This window comes from Trichechus manatus, unplaced genomic scaffold (genome assembly GCF_000243295.1).
Source record: "Trichechus manatus latirostris isolate Lorelei unplaced genomic scaffold, TriManLat1.0 scaffold00056, whole genome shotgun sequence".
In the NCBI taxonomy this organism is placed as follows: Eukaryota; Metazoa; Chordata; class Mammalia; order Sirenia; family Trichechidae; genus Trichechus; species Trichechus manatus.
In genome coordinates, this window is record NW_004443992.1 from 13,780,805 (window position 1) to 13,802,790 (window position 21,986).

At 35.4% G+C, this 21,986-nt stretch overlaps 1 protein-coding gene across 1 annotated transcript in view; it reads left to right on the forward strand.

Moving 5' to 3' along the window:
* Nucleotides 1-21,239, forward strand: part of ZDBF2 (zinc finger DBF-type containing 2) — a 33,300-nt gene extending 12,061 nt beyond the window's left edge. Inside the window, exons 4-5 of the mRNA XM_023733025.1 lie at nt 5,033-5,160; nt 11,681-21,239. Coding sequence (XP_023588793.1) covers nt 5,033-5,160; nt 11,681-19,091 — 7,539 coding nt within the window. The 3' untranslated portion in view covers nt 19,092-21,239. The remainder of the gene's footprint in view (nt 1-5,032; nt 5,161-11,680) is intronic.
* Nucleotides 21,240-21,986: the final 747 nt, after the last annotated feature.

The window sequence follows — 21,986 nt, forward strand, 5'->3', positions numbered from 1 at the left end:
TAGTTGAACAAGATGGTGAACATAATAAATGTCACTGAATTGTACATGTGAAGAATATTGAAATGGCAAATGTTTTGTTATATTTACCACAACTAAAAAAAAAGGCAGTATCCTCCTAACTATGGACAGAATTTCAAAACAGAAAAGTTTAGTGTATTTATTCCTATATTCTGTCTAAATCAGGATTTTTAATCTCTGGAGGAAAATGATGGCTTTTATGAATTAATCTTTGACCTCTTTTAATACAGCGATCAAACCTTGCTCTCTCTTTTAATAGCTTTGTTACAAAAAAATGTGTTCATTGAAAAATATAAGAATATATATATGTTATGGATTGAATTGTGTCCCCTAAAAATGTGTTGTAAATCCTAACCTCTATGCCTGTGGTTATAATCCCATTTGGGAATAGATTGTCTTTGTTATGTTAATGAGACAGGATTAGTGTAGGTTGTGCTGTTGTTGTTAGGTGCTGTCCAGTCAGTTCCAACTCACAGCTACCCTATGTACAACAGAACAAAAAACTGCCTGGTCCTGTGCTGTCCTCACAATCGTTGTTATGCTTGAGCCCGTTATTGCAGCCACTATGTCGATCCATCTCGTTAAGGCTCTTCCTCTTTTTTGCTGACCCTCTACTTTACCAAGCATGAGGTCCTTCTCCAGGGACTGATCCCTCCTAATAACATGTTCAAAGTATGTGAGACAGAGTCTTGCCGTCCTTGCTTCTCATGAGCATTCTGGCTGTCCTCTTCCAAGAGAGATTTGTTGTTCTTCTGGCAGTCCATGATATATTCAATATTTTTCACCAACACCATAATTCAAAGGCGCCAGTTCTTCTTAGGTCTTCCTTATTCATTGTCCAGCTTTCATGTACGTATGAGGTGATTGAAAACCCCATGGCTTGGGTCAGCCCACCTTAGTCCTTAAAGTGACATCTTTGCTTTTTAACAATTTAAAGAGGTCTTTTGGGGCAGATTTGCCCAATGCAGTGAGTCATTTGATTTCTTGATTGCTGCTTCCATGGACATCGATTGTGGATACAAGTAAAGCAAATCCTTGACAACTTCAATCTTTTCTCCGTTTATCATGATGTTGCTTATTGGTCCAGTTGTAAGGACTTTTGTTTTCTTTATGTTGAGGTGTAATCCATGCTGAAGACTGTGGTCTTTGATCTTCATCAGTAAGTGCTTCAAGTCCTCTTCACTTTTCAGCAAGCAATGTTGTGTCATCTGCATATTGTAGGTTGTTTATGAGTCTTCCTCCAATCTTGATGCCGCATTCTTCTTCATATAGTCCAGCTTCTCAGATTATTTGCTCAGCATACAGACTGAATAAGTATGGTGAAAGAATACAACCCTGATGAACACCCTTCTTGACTTTAAAACACTCAGTATCCTCTTGTTCTGTTCGAACGACTGCTTCTTGGTCTATATACAGGTTCCTCATGAGCACAATTAAGTGTTCTGGAATTCCCATTCTTCGCAATGTTATCCATCATTTGTTATGATCCACACAGTCAAATGCCTTTGCATAGTCAGTAAAACACAGGTAGATATCTTTGTGGTATTCTCTGCTTTCAGTCAATATCCATCTGACATCGGCAATGATATCCCTGGTTCCACATCCTCTTCTGAATCTGGCTTGAATTTCTGGCAGTTCCCTGTCAATGTACTACTGCAACCACTTTTGAATGATATTCAGCAAAATTTTACCTATGCGTGATATTAATGATAAGTCAGGATCGACTCCATGGCAACAGGTTTTGTTTTTGGATATTAATGATACTGTCCGATAATTACCACATTCTGTTGGATCAGCTTTCTTTGGAGTGAGTACAAATACGGATCTCTTCCGGTTGGTTGGCCAGGTAGCTGTCTTCCAAATTTCTTGACATAGACCAGCGAGCACCTCCAGTGCTGCATCCATTTGTTGAAACATCTCAATTAGTTTTCTGTCAATTCCTGGAGGCTTGTTTTTTGCCAGTGCCTTCAGTGCAGCTTGGACTTCTTCCTCACTATCATCGGTTCTTAATCATATGCCACCTCCTGAAATGGTTGGACGTCGACCAGTTCTTTTTGATACAGTGAGTCTGTGTATTCCTGCCATCTTCTTTTGATGCTTCCTGCGTTGTTTAATATTTTCCCCGTAGAATCCTTCAATATTGCAACTTGAGCCTTGAATTTTTTCTTCAGTTCTTTCAGCTTGAGAAATGCCGAGCGTGTTCTTCCCTTTTGATTTTCTATCTCCAGGTCTTTGCATATATCATTATAATACTTTACTTTGTCTTCTTGAGCCACCCTTTGAAATCCTCTGTTCAGCTCTTCATCATTTCTTCCTTTCGCTTTAGCTAATCTATGTTCAGGAACAAATTTCAGAGTCTCTTCTGACGTCCATTTTGGTCTTTTCTTTCTTTCCTGTCTTTTTAATGACCTTTTGCTTTCTTCATGTATGATATCCTTAATATCATTCCACAACTTATGTTGTCTTTGGTCATTCATGTTCAATGTATCAAATCTGTTGTTGAGATGGTCTCTAAATCCAGGTGGGATATACTCAAGGTTGTACTTTGGCTCTCGTGGACTTGTTCCAATTTTCTTCATCCTGAACTTGCATATGAGCAATTGATGGTCTGTTCCACAGTCAGCCCCTGGCCTTGTTCTGACTGATGATATTGAGCGTTTCCGTTGTCTTTTTCCACGGATGTAGTTGATTTAATTCCTGTGTATTCCATCCATATACATGTGAGGTCAACGTGTATAGTTGCTGTTTATGTTGTTGAAAAAAGGTATTTGCAATGAAGAAGTCATTGGTCTTGCAAAATTCTATCATGTGATCTCTGGCATCATTTCTGTCACCAAGGCCATATTTTCCAACTACCGATCCTTCTTTGTTTCCAACTTTCACATTCCAATCGCCAGTAATTATCAATGCATCTTGATTGTGTGTTTGATCAATTTCAGACTGCAGAAGTTAGTAAAAATCTTCAGTTTATCTTTGGCTTTAGTGGTTGGTATGTAAATTTGAATAATAGTCCCATTTACTGGTTTTCCTTGTAGGTGTACGGATATTATCCTATCTCTGACAGTGTTGTACTTCAGGATAGATCTTGAAATGTTCTTTTTGATGATGAACATGACGCCATTCCTCTTCAATCTGTCATTCCTGACATAGTAGACCATATGATTATCTGATTCAAAATGGCCAGTACCAGTACATTTCAGCTCACTAATGCCTAGGATATCAATGTTTATGCATTTCATTTTTGATGACTTCCAGTTTTCCTAGATTCATGCTTCATATGTTCCATGTTCCGATTATTAATGGATGTTTCTTCTCATTTTGAGCTGTGCTACATCAGCAGATGAAGACCCTGAAAGCTTAACTCTATCCACTTTGTTCAGATCAGCTCTACTTTGTGGAGGCAGCTCTTCCCTAGTCGAAGTTTGAGTGCCTTCCAACCTGAGGGACTCATCTTCCAGCACTGTTATCAGACAGTGTTCCACTGCTATTCATAAGGTTTTCACTGGCCAATTTTTCAGAAGTAGACCACCAGGTCCTTCTTCCTACTCTGTCTTAGTCTGGAAGCTCCGCTGAAACCTGTCCATCAAGGGTGACCCTTTTGATATTTGAAATACTGGTGACAAAGCTTCCTGTATCACAGCAACACGAAAGCCACCACAGTGCAACAAACTGACAGACACATGGTGGGTGTAGGGTGTATGTTGAGTCAATCTCTTTTGAGATTAAAGGGATTAAATGCAACCTAGCAAAGAGAAATGGGGCAAGAGAAATGTCAAGCACGTGAAGATTGCCCAGGAGCAGAAGCTCAGAAGAGAGAGGGACTTTCCTCCAGAACTGGCAGAGAGAGAAAGCCTTCTCCTAGAGCAAAACCAAAAACCAAACCAAACCAAACTCGTTGCCGTCCAGTCGATTCCGACTCATAGCAACCCTATAGGACAGAGTAGAACTGTCCCATAGAGTTTCCAAACAGCAGCTGGTGGATTTGAACTGCCAACCTTTTGGTTAGCAGCTGGGCTCTTAACCACCGCACCACCAGGGCTCCCTGAATTTGACTTCTAGCCTCCTAACTATGAGAAAATAAATTTGTTTGTTAAAGCCACCCACTTGTGATATAGCAGCACTAGATAACTAAGACAATATATAAGAAAAACAAGAAAAGTCCTCTTATAAAGAAAAAATCACCCATAATTATACCACTCAAATGTAAATGCTTTAAAGATGTTGGTATATTTTTTCCATTTATTTGTACATTTTTAAACTGTAGTTTGAGATAAAACTACATGCGATTTTTTCCACCCCCCCGTTTTTCTCTTAATATATCACATTTTTCCAGCTATTTAAAAAACTTTTTTTGTCTCATTTTGTTGTTGTTAGGTACTGTTGAGTCAGTTTCGACTCATAGCGACCCTGTGTACAACAGATCAAAACACTGTGCAGTCCTGCGCCTTCCTCACAATCGTCTCATTTTAGATGGCTGCATAGTATTACATCTTTTAAAAAAGTTTTGTTTTATTGTGGTAGTAGTATTACATCCTATGGCATAGTATAATTTAAGAATTTTATGGTTCAACAGAGGTGATTTCTAGTTTTTTGTTTTCATGTTGTAGTAAGCATCATTTTTGTATAAATTATCCACCTTTAAGATGATTTCCTTAGGGTAGATTTAGAGATATTTTCATGGTTTTTGGAGCCCTGGTGGCACAGTGGTGAAGAGCTACAGCTGCTAACCAAAAGGTTGGTGGCTTGAGTCCACCAGTTGCTCCTTGGAAACCCTACGGGGCACTCCTACTCTGTACTATAGAGTTACTATGAGTTGGAATCGACTCGGTGGGAATGGGTTTGCTTTTTTGTTTTTGTTTTCATGGTTTTTAGATGCATATTTCAGAATTACTTTATAGAAGGTCATACCAATTTATACTTCTACCAGCTGTATATAAATGAATCCAGTTTGTGACACCCTCACTGCTAATGAGGATTACCCATTTAAGAATATTCAGTTTCTTTTTCTTTATAGCATATGTTCAGTGCCCATCACAGAAACCTGGTCACAGGGAAAAGGCATCGGATGGGTAGCAGTAGTTTGATGGAGCGATTTTTGCAGGATGTACTGCGGCACCACCCATATCAGTGTCAAGAAAGCAGGTAAAGTTGCTGAGAGGAAGAATATTATTTCATAGTTATATGTTGCAGTCAATGTTTGTGTTAATGTTCCAGTACTTCTTAAAGTGAATCTTTGCATCAAGAAATATAATTGATGTGAAATTTTATCTAGTAACTTTCTATTGCAATTATGTTTTTAGCTTAAATAAGGAATTTCACTTCAAAGCATGTGTCCTAAATAAAAATCTTAGGCCAATATCATTAAGATCTTTTATAAGAAACCCTGGTGGTGTAGTGGTTAAGAGTTCCGATGTTAACCAAAATGTCGGCAGTTCAAATCCACCAGGTGCTCCTTGGAAACTGTATGGGACAGTTCTACTCTGTCCTATAGGGTCACTATGAGTCGGAATCGACTCGATGGTAATGGGTTTGATTTGGTTTTTTTGTTTATTAGTATGTCATAGGATTAAGCAGAGGACAAAGGGAGGGGCAAAAATAGCTTTTAAAAGATTAATAACAGAAAAGCTGGTACAATAGCAGAGTAAGTGTGGTCAAAGTAAAAACTAAGTGAATTTCATGTTCTTGTTAACACTGAATAGAAGAGTTATCAAATAGAATTGGCCCTTTTTATAATCTGTTAATATCTCAATAGCTGTCCCTCGTATCAATTTGTTTTGGTTGTTTTAATAAAAAGAAATATTTGATAACATTTAAGGGTTAAGGTCCTATGTTAAAGAAAAACATTGGTAGAAAATCAGATTAAATATTGTCGTAAGTTTTCAGGCACAGCCACACGAGATAAGGCAAAACAGATCATTAGCACATCTGTGCACAATTAGCTGAGATCAGCACCCACCAACCCAAAACCAAACCCACTGCCATCCAGTAGATTCCAGCTCATAATGACCCTAGAGGATAGAGTAGAGCTACCCCATAGAGTTTCCAAGGCTGTGAATCTTTGTGGAAGTAGATAGACTGCCTCACCTTTCTCCCACAGAGCTGCTGGTGGGTTCAAACCACCACCCTTTTAGCTGAGCTGCTTCACCACTGTGCCACTGGGGCTCCTAGATCAGCACTAGTTGCAGAAAAAGGGATAAACTCTCCTTTGTAAGTCACCAACCCAGAATGTAGCAAATGGTGAAAGAAGTGTTAGTGGGAAAATTGGAGGAAAAAAATGTGTGGTTTCTTAGGTGGTGGAAAGATAGAATTAGTCTATCTTCATTGAAATAAATTTGCAATTTATTACTTATATAAACAATGCTTTAACAAATATATTTGTACATGTAACTAGTTCTTTGGAATAGATTCCTTGAATTTGAACTTCTGGGTCAAAGTTTGAAGCCCTGGTGGCATAATGGTTAAGAGCTTGTCTGCTAATCAAAAGGTTGGCAGTTCAAATCCATCAGCTGCTCTTTGGAAACCCTAGGGGGCTGTTCTAATCTGTCCTGTAGGGTTGCTATGAGTCGGAATCGACTCGACAGTGATGGGTTTGGTTTTTTTTTGGGGGGGGGGTCGAAGTTTATGGACATTAATTTTTTTTTCTATTTTTAACTTTTCATTTTGGAATAATTTTAAACTTAAAAAACGTTGCAAAAATGGTACAAGAAATTTTTGTATAACCTTTACCGAGTTTTCCCAAATGTTAAATCTAACATAACCACGGTACAGTGATCAAAACCAGGAAGTTACATTGATCCCATAATATTAGCTAATCTACAGACTTTATTCAAATTTTGTCAGTTGATTCACTAATGTTCTTTTTTTTTTTCTGACCAGGACTCAATCCAAAATCACACATTGTATTTAGTTGTCACATTTCCTTAGTCTCCTTTAATCTTGAATATTTCCTCAGTCTTCCTTTATTTTCAAGATCTTAATGCTTTTAAAGAGTATAGACCAGTTATTTTGTAGGATATCCCTAAATTTGAGTATGCTTGATGGTTTCTCATCATTAAGTTTAGGCTATGAATTTTAAGCAAGAATACCTGAAAATTGATATTGTGCCTTGAATGTATTACATGATGTAGCACATGATGTTGTTATGTCTTATTGCCATATTAACCTGGGTCACTTGATTAAGGTTGTATCTGTTAAATTTCTCCACCATGAAGTTACTGTTTTTCCATTTGAAATTAATAAGTATCTTGCGGGGAAGTACTTTGAGAATATGTAAATATTCTGCTTTTCATCATACTTTCATCCACTTGTTTCAGCATACACTGATGATTCTTCTCTGTAACAGTTATTAAATGTATTAATCAGAATTCTACCATAAAAAAGAGTTTTCCTTGTTCTCTCATTTATTTATTCAATTATTTATTTCTATCATTATAGACTCATGGATATTTCTTTTATTCTGTGGATTATAATCCATTATTATGATTATTTATTTTGTTGCTCAAATTGTATTTGGACGTTTTAAATTCTTCACAGACACTTCCTAGAAGGCTATACATACTAGTTAATACTTACAGCAATAGTATATGAGAATGCACGTTTCCTGTCATCCTTGCCAACACTGGGATTATCAATTTCTTTTTCTCTTCCAATATAATAGGCCAAAAAAGAGTATTTCTTAAGTAGCCTTTGCTTATGAGTAAATTAAACTTCTTTTTGTTTATTTATTGTCCATTATATTTATCCTATGAATCATTTGTTCATATACTCTGCCCATTTTTCTATTGAATTATTTGTGTATTTTGAATTTGTGAGTGATATATATATATATGGATAAGAAACCCATTGCCAGCGAGTTGACTCCTACTTTTAGTGACCCTATAGGACAGAGTAGGACTGTCCCCTAGGGTTTCCAAGGAGCAGATGGTGGATTCGAACTGCTGACCTTTTGGTTAGCAGCCGTAGCTCTTAACCACTGTGCCACCGGGGCTCTGTATGGATAGTAGTCCTTTGTATTTTAAATATATTTCAAAGATTTTCTCAGAAGCGGCCGTATGTCTTTTAAATATATTTCAAAGATTTTCTCAGAAGCGGCCGTATGTCTTTCAGCTGTTTATGGCAGCTTTTGCCATACAGGAATGAAGCATTCTAACATCTTTGGATCTAAGGGAACTTTTCCTTTATGGCTTCTTTCATGTCCTTTTCTTCATGTCCTTGTTTCTTCTTTTAAATATTTTTAATCTTACTGAAGTTGTTTTTATAAGTGTGTGAGGTAGAACTTCTACTTGTTATTATTATTTTTTTTATAAATGGCTATGTAATTGCCTTCACTGATATAAAATGTTACGTAACAAAGTAAATTCCTATATTTGTATGTCTGTACATGTATACCTGATTTTGAATACCATTTTTTTACCTTGAATTTTTTAATCCCATGCCAACACCACATTATTTAATTGTGTTTATATGCTTTCTAAATTACAGAGTTTATGTTTTATTTTTGTTTCTTCACTCTGTATGTCTAGGCATTATAGGTTTTTCTGTTATTTTGGTTTTCTGAAAGATCAGCTCTTGCTTTGGTTTTGTTCCCTCTTCATTATTATTATTTTCTTTTTCCTCTTTATCAATTTGTTCTGCTTTTTTGGGTGGGAGGATTTGGTTGTTATTCTTCTGTCTTCTTGAGTTGGGTGTTCATTTAGTTAATTTGTATCTACTCATTCTTTTTTTTAAATGCAAGTATTTAAGCATGTGAAGTGTCCATTTAGGCTATATCTCATAGATTTTAATATGTAATTGTTTTATTTTATTTACTTATATATCATTTTTATTAATTTTCTTCTTAACCCAAGAGTTATATAAAACAGTGGTTTTTACCCTGTAATGGTTAGATTTTTGAAGGATTTTTTTTTTTTTGCTATAAAGTTAATTACAAATGACTAGGAATATAGATTGTGATTTAGTTATTAATTTTAAACACATACATATACAAATATAGATAGAAATCAAAGCATCTAGATGGTGATTCCTAACTTTTTTCGGGTTTTGATGAATTTTTTGATTTTATGATTCCTTTCTTTTCTTTCCTTCCTTTCTTAGCAAAATGTTGCAAAATTAGTTTTGAAAATGTTGTGATTTTTTTTAAGGCAAATGAAGATAATCTAGGGCTCTGAAAAGTAGGGTAATTACTGCACTGCAGTTTCATTGACTAGAGCTCAGAAATATGAAGAATTATGGAATTTTTTGCCCCACCATGGTAGTATATTTTCTCTTTTCAAATTCCAAATTCATATTAAGATAATAAACTTAGATGGGAAGGAAAGTAGCGGCAATATTTATGACATGTTAAAAGTAAAGCAATTGCATGTGGCCAATTCCTGTATGTCTGTTATCTTAGATAAATGTTCTGCTTTCTTGGGAGGGAGGATTTGGTTGTTATTTTTCTATCTTCTTGAGGCAGGTATTCATTTAGTTCATTTGTATCTACTCATTCTTTTTTTAAATGCAAGTATTAAGCATGTGAAGTGTCCATTTAGGTCACATCTCATAGGCCACATCTCAACTTGAAAAATATTTAATAAAAATATTTTTAGATATTAATTTCTTTTTGTTTTTATTTTTATTATTTTTAATAGACTTTATGTTTTTAAGAACAGTTTTAGATTTACAGAAAATTGAGAAGATAGTACAGAGAGTTCTGATATATACTCTCATCCAGTTTCTCCTTTTCGTAAGATATAATATGGTATCCTGGATGGGACCCAAGAACAGAAAAATATGTTAGGTAAAACTTAAGGAAATCTGAAGAAACTATTGACTTTAGTTAATAATGATGTATTGATATTGGTTCACTAATTGTAACAAATCTATCATACTAATGTAAGACGTTAATAACATCTTCCTTTGAATTTGCCTCAGTGCCTATCGTGAGATCTTTCACGTAGTAGTATATCCTTAGTGGATGGTTGTTAAAGGACTGAATTTTTGCTTTTTTAAATTAAGAATTCATGATATGTCAATATCATCAAGTCGGCTGGTTATATTTATATGAAAGAGCAGACCCTAAAGTGCTTTGGAGCAAGTATGTTGTCTTCATGCTAGTAGGAGAGATTCATAGGCTGATTTTAGGTATGAATGTTTTAGATCTTTTAAAAATAATTTAATTTAAAAGTTTGAATGGGAAATATATACACATAGACACAATAAAAAAGGCACATTCAAAAGTAAGCCTTCCTCATATTCCTGCCCCATCCACCCTATTCACCTGGAGGCAGCCAGTGTGACAGTTTCTTATGTGTCCTGCAGATATTCCAAGTATATAGTCTTTCCCCCTCTAGTTTACATTTATAGTAGCATTCTATAGACACTCTTTTTTTTTGCTAAAAAAACCCCGAAAAACCAAATCCATTGACATCAAGTCTATTCCAATTCATGGCGACCCCATGTGTAACAGAGTAGAACTGCTCCATAGGGTTTTCTTGGTGGTAATCTTTACAGAAGTAGATTGCCAGTCCTTTCTTCTGTGGAAGCACTGGGTAGGTTTGAACCGCCAACCTTTAGGTTGGCAGTCAAGCACAAACTGTCTATGCCTTGTAGGGACCTACGCATTTTTTCACTAATAGTGTTTTATAGCAGTTGATCTTTATTAAAAGTACATATAGAGTTGCTTTTTATTATTAAAACCTACATTGTATTCCATTGTTGTTGCTGTTAGGTGCCATCGAGTTGACTTCAACTCCCAGCAATCACATGTGACAGAGTAGAACTCCCCCATAGGGTTTTCTTGGCTATAATCTTTATGGGAGCAGATCACCAGATCTTTCTCCCAAGGAGCTGCTAGGTGGGTTCGAACCGCCAACCTTTAGTTCTCAGCCCAGCACTTAACCGTTCTGCCACCAGGGCTCATATTGTATTCCATTAAGTACAATAAATTATTTAACCTGTACCTAACTGATGAGCATTAAGGTTGATTCCAGTCATATGTGAGTTGAAAAAAAATGTGGCAGTGAATATGCTTGTATACACCTCATTTAGCACACAAGGAAACCGAAAATAGAATTATTAGGTCAGAGGGTATGTACATTTTTCATTTTAATAGATATTGAGCAATTGCTTTTTGTAGAGGTTAAACTAATCTACGCTCCTACCAGCAATTCATTAAAATGCCAGTGTCCTTATAGCCTTGCCAAAACAATTTGTTATAATAATAGTAGCTGACATTTGTGAATTCTTACTATGGGCCAGGCTTTTTAAAAAGTTTACATATTACAACTAATTTGATCCTCAAAACAATCTCATGAGGGGAGATACTATTATTAGTCCCTACTTTTCAGAGGAGGAAACTGAGTCATAGAGAGGTTATGTGACTTGTGTCAAATGTTTGGTATTTACCATTCTGATAACTGAAAAATATGTGGTTTTATTGGCATTTTTCTCATGTTTAGGAGCCATTTGCATTATTAAGTTTTAATTGGTACAGCTACCTCCATCTTCTGCACTGGTTGCCTCCCTGAAATATGTACGTATATAGTCTGGTATGATTGCCTTGATTCTTTATCCTCTAGGGATGGCCTGGTATGGAAAGAAAAAAATTATTGTGCCTTTATTTTAACATTTTAAATATATATATATTAGAATATCTTTATGGATTTTTCCCCTTGATTTTTAGATCAACACACAATGAGAGACGTCTTAAGAATGCTGTGTCACCTGAAGTGGCTTATTTTGATGATTTTATTCCCGAAGAAACGGTTAAGAACACTACTGGAGTCAGAGGAGATATACCTACCAAGAGTTCTGAACCTATTGAAGAGTTATATTCCAGACCTAGCAAATCTCAGGAATATATAAAGGATATTTCAATTCGACCATCAGTTATTCAAAAACTGGAGAAGGGACAGCAGCCTACCTTGGAGTTTGTTCATAAGATTGGGAGCAGTATGAAAGAATTTAATCGAGTAGATGTTCATCAAGCTACAAATAATGGACAAAACTTAACATGTCCCCCAGTGATTTCCAATGCTCCTGCTAGTTGTTTATCTGAAAGTTCTTATGATAGACCAGTTATATCTAATACTACAAGGTTACCACTAGTAACCCATTTGGATTCAGTTAACAAATGTGACCCAAACATAGTTGACAGATGCCTTGAAAAACTAGGCAACAGCTCTAGCAATCCTATACTATCATCCCATCTAGAAACTTCTTCAGTTTCATATCTGAAACCTAAAGAATCAGCTAGGAAATCTTTATCCATAAAGTCAGGTAAATTGATTTTACAGAAAGATGTAAAATCTCAGGGTAATACTTTGTCAACTGGCTTTAAATTTCATGAAATTATGGGTACTCAGGGCTCCCTAAGATTGGAATGTCTCTCCAAATTAGCGGTAAACTCAGCAGTAAACCTGAATAAATTTAATATACCTCCTAACAAAGGAATCTTTGAAAATGCCATTCCAAATAATCACAAGGAATTATTTTCTAATATGGATCATACCCAAGAAGAAAAGCATTTGTTTTTTAACAAGTCACCCTTTTTGGAACAGAAGAGCTCAGTGTATTCTGAAAGGAAGTTTGATTATGGCTCTCTTCAGTCAGTGTCTGATCAACCCCAAGAGGCTGTACAAGACTTATATCCTTGGAAGGAGGAGCGAGCTGACCCAGAAGACAAGAACTACGAATCCAGAGGTTTTGAAATGAGTTATGATTGCAATTCCTCTTTTCTTTCACTGACTAACCAATCTAAGGTGACTGCCAAAGAAATAAACTTCCCAATGGAAGTACATGCTGATCTGCAGTATAAGACTAATAAATCTTGTGCTTCTGAAAGAAGTTCTGATTGTGATGGTTCTCTTCGGTTGTTTACTGGCCAATCTCAAGTGACTGTTAAAGAAATAAGCCTTCAGAAGGCTGTGCATATTAGTCTGGTTGACCAAAGCTATGACTCTAGTAGTTCTGAAATTGATTTTCACTGTGATACCTCACTTCAGCCAATCATTGACCAGGCCCAACAGTCTGTAAAATATGTAAGCATTCCCACAGAGTTGCACACTGGCTTGGTTGATAAGAACTATGGATCTAGTAGTTCTGAAATAAGTGCTGATTCTGCTTTCCCACTTCAAGCAGTGGTCGACCGGCTCCCAGTGGCTGTCAAAGAAATAAAACTTCAGAAGAAAGTTCACACTGGCTTGGTTGATAAGAACTATGAATCAAGTTGTTCTGAAACAAGTTTTGATTGTGAATTTTCTTGTCAGTCAGTAGTTGATCATCCTCAACTGGCTGTCAAGGGAAGAAACCTAAAGGATAGGCACGTTGACCTGGAAGATGAGAACTGTAAGCCCAGTAGTGTTAAAGCATGTCTTGATTGTGATGTCTCTCTTCAGATAGTAACTGATGAACCTAAAAGGGCTGTTGAAGAAATAAACCTTCTGAGAGAGAAGAATGCTGAACTTGTGGATAAGAACTGTGAATATCCTGGTCCTGAAATGAGTTTTCACGGTGACATTCAATTAATGGCTGACCAATCTCAAGTAACAGTTAAAGAGGTAAACTCTCAGGAGTTAGATATTGACCTGGAGAAAAACAGTGATGAACCTAGCATTTCTGATCTAAGTTTTGATTCTCGTGCTTCTCTTTGTCGGTCAGCTAATGATCAACCTCAGGGGGCTCTGTATGAAATAAATTTGAAAGAGCTAAATTATGACATGGAAGTTAAAAGCTATGATTGCTCCAGTTCTGAGTTGACTTTTGATTCTGATCCCCTTGTGTCTATTACTGAGCAGCCTCAGCTAGATTTTAAGGAAATAAAATATCACAATAACCTGCAAGATAAGAGCTATGAATCAAATAGTTCTGAAATAACTTTTGATTCTGATATTTCTCTTCAGACAGTAGTTGACCAACCTGAAGTAACTGCTTATGAGGAGGAATGTGTTGATCTGGAAAATAAAAGTAACGAATCTTGTGTTTCTGAAATAACTTTTGATTCTGATATACCTCTTCATTCAGATACTGAACAATCTGAAGTAGCTGTTAAAGAAATAACCATTCAGGAAGAAGAGCATGTACATTTAGAAAGGGAGAGTGATGAATCCACTGGTTCTGAAATAAGTTTGGATTCTGATAGCCCTCTTCCTTCAGTGACTAATCCTACTGATGTAGCTATTAAAGAGCTAAATCTTCAAAAAGAAAAGCAGCTACACTTAGAAAATAAGGGAAATGAACCCAGTGGTTTGGAATTAAGTTTGTATTATGATATCACCTTTCATCCAGTGACTGACTGTTCTGAAGTTTCTATTAATGAAAAAAACCTTAAAAAAGATGGACAAGTGTACTTAGAAAATAAGGGTAACAAACCTACTGTTTCTGGAATCAGTTTGGAATCTTATATCCCTCTTCACTTAGTGATTGATCATTCTGACACAGCTGATAAAGAAATAAACCTTCATAAAGAAGAGCATGCACACTTAGAAAGTAGGGACAATGGATCTAGTGTTTCTGAAATCAGTTTAAAATCTGATATTCCTCTTCATTTAATAACTGATCATCCTGACATAGCTGTTAAAGAAATAAACCATCAGAAAGAAGAACATGTACACTTAGAAAACAAAAGTAATGAATTTACTGTTTCTGAAACAAGGTTGGATTCTGATACCCCTCTTCAGTCAGTGACTTACCAACCTGAAGTAGTGGTTGAAGAAATATACCTTCAAAACAAAAAGCATAATGACCTAGAAGGTAAAAGTGCTGAACTTGGTGGTTCTGAAGTAATTTTGAACTCTTATGTCCCTCATTATTTAGTGACTGAACCTCAAATGTCTGTTAAAAAAATAAACATTCAGAAAGCTGAGCACATCGTTCCAGAAAACAAGAGTGATAAATTTAGTGGTTCTGAAATAGTTTTGAATTCTTATGTTCCTCGTTGTTTAGTGACTGAACCTCAAATACGTGTTAAAAAAATAAACATTCAGAAAGAAGAGCATGTTCTAGAAAATAAGAGTGATGAATGTACTGGTTCTGAAATAGTTTTGGATTCTGATATCTCTCTTCAGTCACTGACTCAAAAACTTCTAGAGGATCATGTTGACCCAGAAGATGAAAGTACTGAATCTAGAAGTTTTGAAATGAGTTTGGATATTGATGCTCCTCTTCATTTCATCACTTACCAACCTCAACTAGCTCTTTTGAAAGAAAAGTGTGTTGATCTGGAAGATAAGAACAGTGAATTGAGTAGTTCTAAAATAAGTTTTTATTCTGATGACCCTTGTCAGTCATTGGCTGAACAAATTCAAGAAGCTGTTAAAAAAATAAACTTGTGGAAGGAAGAGGATATTGGCCTGGAAAATAAGATTGATGAACCTAATGGTTCTAAATTAATACATGATTCTGATGCTTCTCTTCAGGCTGCATCTGAGCAACCTGAAGTAGCTGTTAAACAACTAAACCTTGAGAAGGAAGATCATGTTTACCTGGAAGATAAGAACAGCCAATATAGTGGTTCTGAAATGAGTTTGGATTCTGATTTCTTGCTTCAGTCAATAATTGATCAACCTGAAATAACTATTTTGGAGCAGGAGCATATTAAACTAGAAGATAAGCACAGTCAATCTTGGGGTTCTGAAATAAGTTGTGGTTCTGATGACCCTCTTCAGTCAGTGGCTGACCAGCTTCAGAAAGGTGTTAAAGAAATAAGTCTTTGGGAGGATGAAGAAGTTGACATGCAAGATAAGAGGGATAAATCTGGCAGTTATGAAATCATGTATGATTCTGATGTTCTTCGGTCAGTGGCTGGTCAAACTGAAGAAGTACTTAAGGAGACCAACCTTTGGAAGAAGCATGTTGACTTGGAAGATGAGATCGTCAAACCTAGTGGTTCTAAAATAAGTTGCGAATCTGATAAACCTTTTCAGTCTGTGGCTGATGAAATTCAAGAGGCTATTAAAGAAATAAATCTTCTGAGGGAGGAAAATGTTTGTCTGAATGACAAGGGTTACGAACTCAATGATTCTGAAGTAATTTATGCTTCAAATGTCCCTATTCAGTCAGTGGTTGAACAATTACACATTTTGGAACAGGAACATGCTAGTTTGGAAGATAAAAGCAATGATCCTTGTGGTCCTGAAATAAGTTTTGATTCTGATGATCCTCTTCAGTCAGTGGATGACGAGCTTCAGAAAGCTGTTAAAGAAATAAGTCTTTGGGAGGAAGACCATATTTATCTGGAAAATAAGAGCTATAAACTAGGTGATTTTGAAGCGGCTTACAATTCTGATACTTCTTTTCATTACGTGGCTGATCAATCTCTTGTAGCTGTCAAAGAACTAGGCTTTCAAAAGAAGGATCATAATGACCTAGAAAATAAGAACTGTAAACCAAATGCTTCTGAAATAAAATTTGATTCTGGTGTTCATTTTCAGACAGATGTTGGCCAGCCTCAAGTGGCTTGCAAAGAAACAAATATTCAGAAGGAAAAGCATCTTGACATGGAAAAGACCAGTGAACCTAGTGATTCTGAAATGATTTGCATTTCTGATGTCCCTCTTCAAATAGTAGTTAACCAATGTCAAATGTCAGTCAAAGAAACAAATCTTAATAAGGTGGTATTTTTGGACCTGGTGACCAGTGATAGTGATTGTGAAATAATTTCTGATTCTGATATCCCTTTTCAGTCAGTGACTGACCTGCCTCAAATGACTGTCAAAGAAGTAAACTGTACAAATGCAGACTGTATTGATCTAGAAGATGAGAGTTGTGACTCTTGTGATTCCAAAATAAGATATGTTTGTGAAGGCCCTCCTCGATTAGAGACAAACCAATCCAAAGAGATTTTCAAATTAGTAAACCAGAAAGGAGACTATATTATTCTGCAGGATTTGAGCTGTGATCCTTGTGGTTCTGAAATAGATTTTGATGTTAATGTCTCATATCAGTCCATGACTTACCAATCACAAGGGCCTGATAAAAAAATGGAGAAATATATTAGCTCAGAAGATAAGAGTTGTGAATCTAGTGGTCCTAAAAGAAATTTCAGTGGGGAAGACTCTTCTCAGTCAGTGACTGACCAGCTGCAAAAAGCTACCAAAGAAGTGAACCTTCAAAAGAACCTGGAAGACTCTGGCCTGGAAAATAAGAGCTGTGAATCTAGTGCCTCTACAGTGGATTATGATGCCTCCCCTGAGTCAGTGATCCATGAAATAGCTGATAAAGAAAACTCTTTGAAGTTAAAACATACAGATCTAGAAAGTATGAGCTGTGAATCTTGTGGTCCTGAGATGAATTTACAACACGATCCCCCTCTTCAATGTGATAGTGACCAGTCTAAAGAAGCTGTTAATAAAATAGGCCTATTTGAGAAGATATCCTTTGACCTGAAAGATAACCATGCCTCCCATTCAAGCTCTGTTTCCATGGTTAATCCTGTAAGCAACCTGGAGAAAGCAACAGGGGTCACAGAAGATAATCCTGATGAACCAGTTCTTGGAGACTTGCCTCATGTCCCTCCCTCATTTGTAGGGAAAACATGGTCTCAGATAATGAGAGAAGATGATATAAAAATAAATGCTCTTGTGAAGGAATTCAAGAAAGGTCGTTTCCACTGTTACTTTGATGATGACTGTGAGATCAGGAAAATTAAAAAAAATAATTTGAATGAAGAAAAAAAGATTACCTGGGCTGACCTTAACCAGAAAACTGCATCAGTTCAAGTGCCGTCATATTGTGATGATATTGCAGGTGATATTTTGGATATTGATGACTTTTCGATGGCCTTAGATAAACCATGTCTTCATTCTCAAGCAAAGAGGCCTTATAAACAAAAAAGGCTCATGGCTTCTCGATGCCAGACTGTGAAAGTCAGCCATGGAACTCAAACCAATTTTATTAGTTACCCAGTGATGAAAAGAGAAATAATTAGACAAGAGGAAGACTCACCAAAAAGGAAGTATTTACATTTACAAAATGACAAAATAACAAAAAAAATAAAAATTGAAACAATTGAATTTCCTGAATCGTGTGCTGAAGTCTTGAAACCTTTGCATCCCAGTGCCTTAGTCTATGTTCTTTCTTCTCCAGATAGTAAACTGAAGGAAGATGAATCCCTCAACTTCTCTAAAATGGAGCAAAATAGTTGGGAGAATATACAGTACCAATGTCAGCAGAGTTCTTTTAAGTATTATGACCCATTGACTAAGCACATTGTAACTGATCCTCCAAACACAGTAGTACCAGAAGCTGACAGTGATAACTGGGTTAAAATTCATTTCAACAGGAACAACCTAGACTCCAGTACAGATGATAATGATGCTCACGTACGAAGCTCTGCTTTAGCATCTTTTATGGCTGTTCCAGTAAGGTATGGGTTAAAGTCACATCAGGGGGCCAGTGGATCTTCTGTGTTTCTAGAGAAACCAGAGATTTTGAATTCTAGTGAAGTACCAAAGGAAAGTAATATTCACTTAACTCTTTTAAATCATGATGCTGTCCAAATCTCTGCAAAATCAGTTGGAAATGAGTTTTTAGAGACTAAAAGTAAAAAGAAAATGTGGAAAAGGAAGGTAACAATTAATAATAAACCAGGTTTTCCTAAAAAGATTCTTAAACCAATTATTCTCCAGCAAAAAACCAGAATTGCTTCAGAAGAACAACCAATCTGGATTAGGACTAAACCAAGTGATGTAATTAGAAAGTATATTCCAAAATACTCTGCTTTTTTACATCATAGATTTCAATCCAGGAGCAATTTTATTGGAATGCATCTGAAGAAGAAAAAATCTGATGTCAGAAGGCTAAAGAATGTGAAGAGACCAGCCAAAACAGTTTTGAACTCCTCAGTTCCATCAGCTGGTCCTGAAGAGCAGTTAGGAGCTCTATTGAGCTCTGCTCCAAAGCAACCTGCGCAGGATTCTTCTTCCTGTGTTTCGGGAAGGAAGATGAATGGTAGTAACAATCGCCGTAAGACACAAAAACAGACTTCTAAACCTGTTAAAATATATGCTTTGAGAAGTTTATCTTCTCAGATACCACAATCTGATAGAATAAGGACTCGGCTGTCAAACAAATTGAGAGGTAATAAGGTAAACTAGAAGTTTTTGTGTTAAAGCTGGTTGAGAATTCAGTATTTCAGCTGAAATATATTGGGTACTTAGTGCACATAGCTTTCCCAACTTTGGAGGGAAAACTAACCTTGAACTATTTTGCTATAGATATTATTTTTCAGAACTTTTATATTCATTTGAAATCAGTGCTTAAGATCCTATTTATTTTCTTTTCTAAGTCTCGGAAGCCCTTTGTCCATTTTCAGTAGAAGAGCTTCATCTTAGTTTATATCATAGTGTAATGTAGTACAGTATATAAAATTTTGTCTCTTAACTCATGGACTTCTTGTTTATTTTTTGTGATTGCATCTCTCCTGCCAGCAGGTTATAACACTTAGAGAATGTATATAGCAAACTTATTAAATGCTATCTTATCTTTTAAAAATTGGAACAAATGAATATATACCTACATCCTGTGTGTTTCAGAGTGGCATTGTCAATATAGTATTCTTACTGGAAAATCAAAAAGAATAACTATAATAAATTACCTCAACTTTTGACTGGAGTTGACTTACCAAAAACCCATTGCTGTCGAGTTGATTCTGACTCGTAGCGACTCTATAGGACAGAGTAGAACTGCCCTATAGGGTTTCCAAGGAGTGGCTGGTGGATTCAAACTGCTGACCTTTCTGTTAGCAGCCGAATTCTTAACCACAGAGCCACCAGGGCTCTGAGGTTGACTTAAGTGATCATAAACGAAAGATAACTTATTTTTCTTTTAAATTCTATGGAATGAGATTCCATAATCTGTAATCATTTGGACACATGCGCACATACAATCTCTGCAGGTTTTCCTTTAGCATTGTTACATTTTAAGAAGAAAATGAGCTTGCCAGTGTGATTATTCTTTTCTGCCACGTTTACTCCCCTCCACATGAAGAGTTGGTGGTTTGATATAAAAATCCAGGTTATTTTATGGCCTTATCTCTTAAAAATATTTTAGACATTAGCATAAAATTTCTTAATAGCTTGAACTGAAATTATTGGTTTTGGTAATATTATTTGGGCAGGCCATTAATTGTTATTAATAAATTATTAAGTCTTAATATTTCAAAAGATTGAATAAAACTGTTAATGTAAATGGAAGCCCATTTTACAAGTGACAAACGATGTATTTTTATATTAGTTGGGTTTTCCTTAAACTGCTAGCTGATTTTAATAGTTCAAATAAAAGGTATTAAAATAGGCAGTTTAAGTCTGGGGTAATCAGAATATATTTAGATCTTTTATTCAGGGACACTGGTTGAGCTATTACAGATGCATCCAATTTCCTGTTAAGATCCTGGACCACTTTCTGTCATTAATATTAGGAGGAAGCATGGGTTTCAACTATATTGTACAACTACTGGCTTTTATTGAAACTAGGATCAATGGTAAGCTGTATCAAGATTTCAGAGGTATAAAAATATGTTGTCTTAGAGTTGATGAAATATAGTGTAACAGTTGGTTTCTAAACATTGTTTTACTTCAGGAGCCATTATTTAACCTGGGTTTGTTATGAGAGTGTTATGTTGTAATTTCTTTATTTCTAAATTTAAACAGTAATTATGTTGAAAAAATGAGTAAATGTATTTTTACTCACAAAGCAACATATATAAAGTCGTCTTCAACCTTTCTCCTCATTATAAACATTTTAATTTCCTTTTTAAAGTATCACCGTGGACCACTAGTTCAAAATAATCCTCCAATTTTAATTTTGGAGAAAAACTGCCCTACTGACTAGGAATTAAACAAATAACTAGTATATAAAATGTATTCTGTTTGTGGGTATTGGTGTCTTTTTTTCCTATGAAATAGATACATAATTCCCTTAAGTACTATTAATTGACATTCTATATGCTTTTAGCATAAGTTTAAAAGCAAAACCCAAATCAGTTGCTGTTAAGCCCATTCCAACTCATGGTGACCCCATGTGTGTCAGAGCAGAACTGTACTCCATAGGGTTTCCAATGGCTGATTTTTCAGAATTAGATCGCGAGGACTTTCTCCTGAGGTGCCTCTGAGTTTTTAAAACAAGAGAATGTATACAAATAATCGATGTAAAAGATCTATTGTTATTATGTCATACAGAATGGATAGTTCTTATAATTCAAGTGATCAAAAATGTTAAATTAAAAAACTTCTGCTACCTTTTTAGATTGAGAATTTCTAAGTACCATTTTTTAAAAAGTTTATATTTAAACTTTATATTATTGAAAATATAAAAGCATAATATAATACTGATGATTTTGTTTAACGGTTTGGAAATGTTTACTAAATTTTTATAGTCGATATTATTTTAGACAACTTGAAAACTTGAATAGTAAAAATTATAATTTAAATTAGAAATTAGTTACTTTCAGAATTTGGTAGGATTCAAGATTTGCCCCTTTGTCTAAATACATTTAGGCTTAACTTGCAGGTTAAACAACTGACTGTTTTTTATATATTCAAGAATATATTAAATTCTCTTCATAGTAAAAAAAAAATCAAATAATAATGAATATTAATCTTGTCCTTGTTCAGTATCTTGCATAAATATTATAATTTCTTAAGTTATATCGTATGTGAACTATATTGTATAAAGAATGTTTTGTATTTGTTTATTTAATTTATTTATGTAACTAGGGCTATGAGTGTTACTTTTTTTTTGTAAAGAGAAACTACATTTAAATATTCAAGTAATTATATATTTTCATGTAAACTAATGTGAAGACTAATGATGTATTTTTTACAATGCAATTTAAAAGAGTAAACTTGTTTTTCTGATTTTTCCTCAAGTAAATTGGTGTCAAGGGATTGATCTTCAGTCTCACTAATTCTGACTTCTGTTGCCTCAGTTCTGCTCCTATGACTTTCTTCTATTGAGTAGTCTAATTCTGAAATTTTATTGTTAATCTTTTG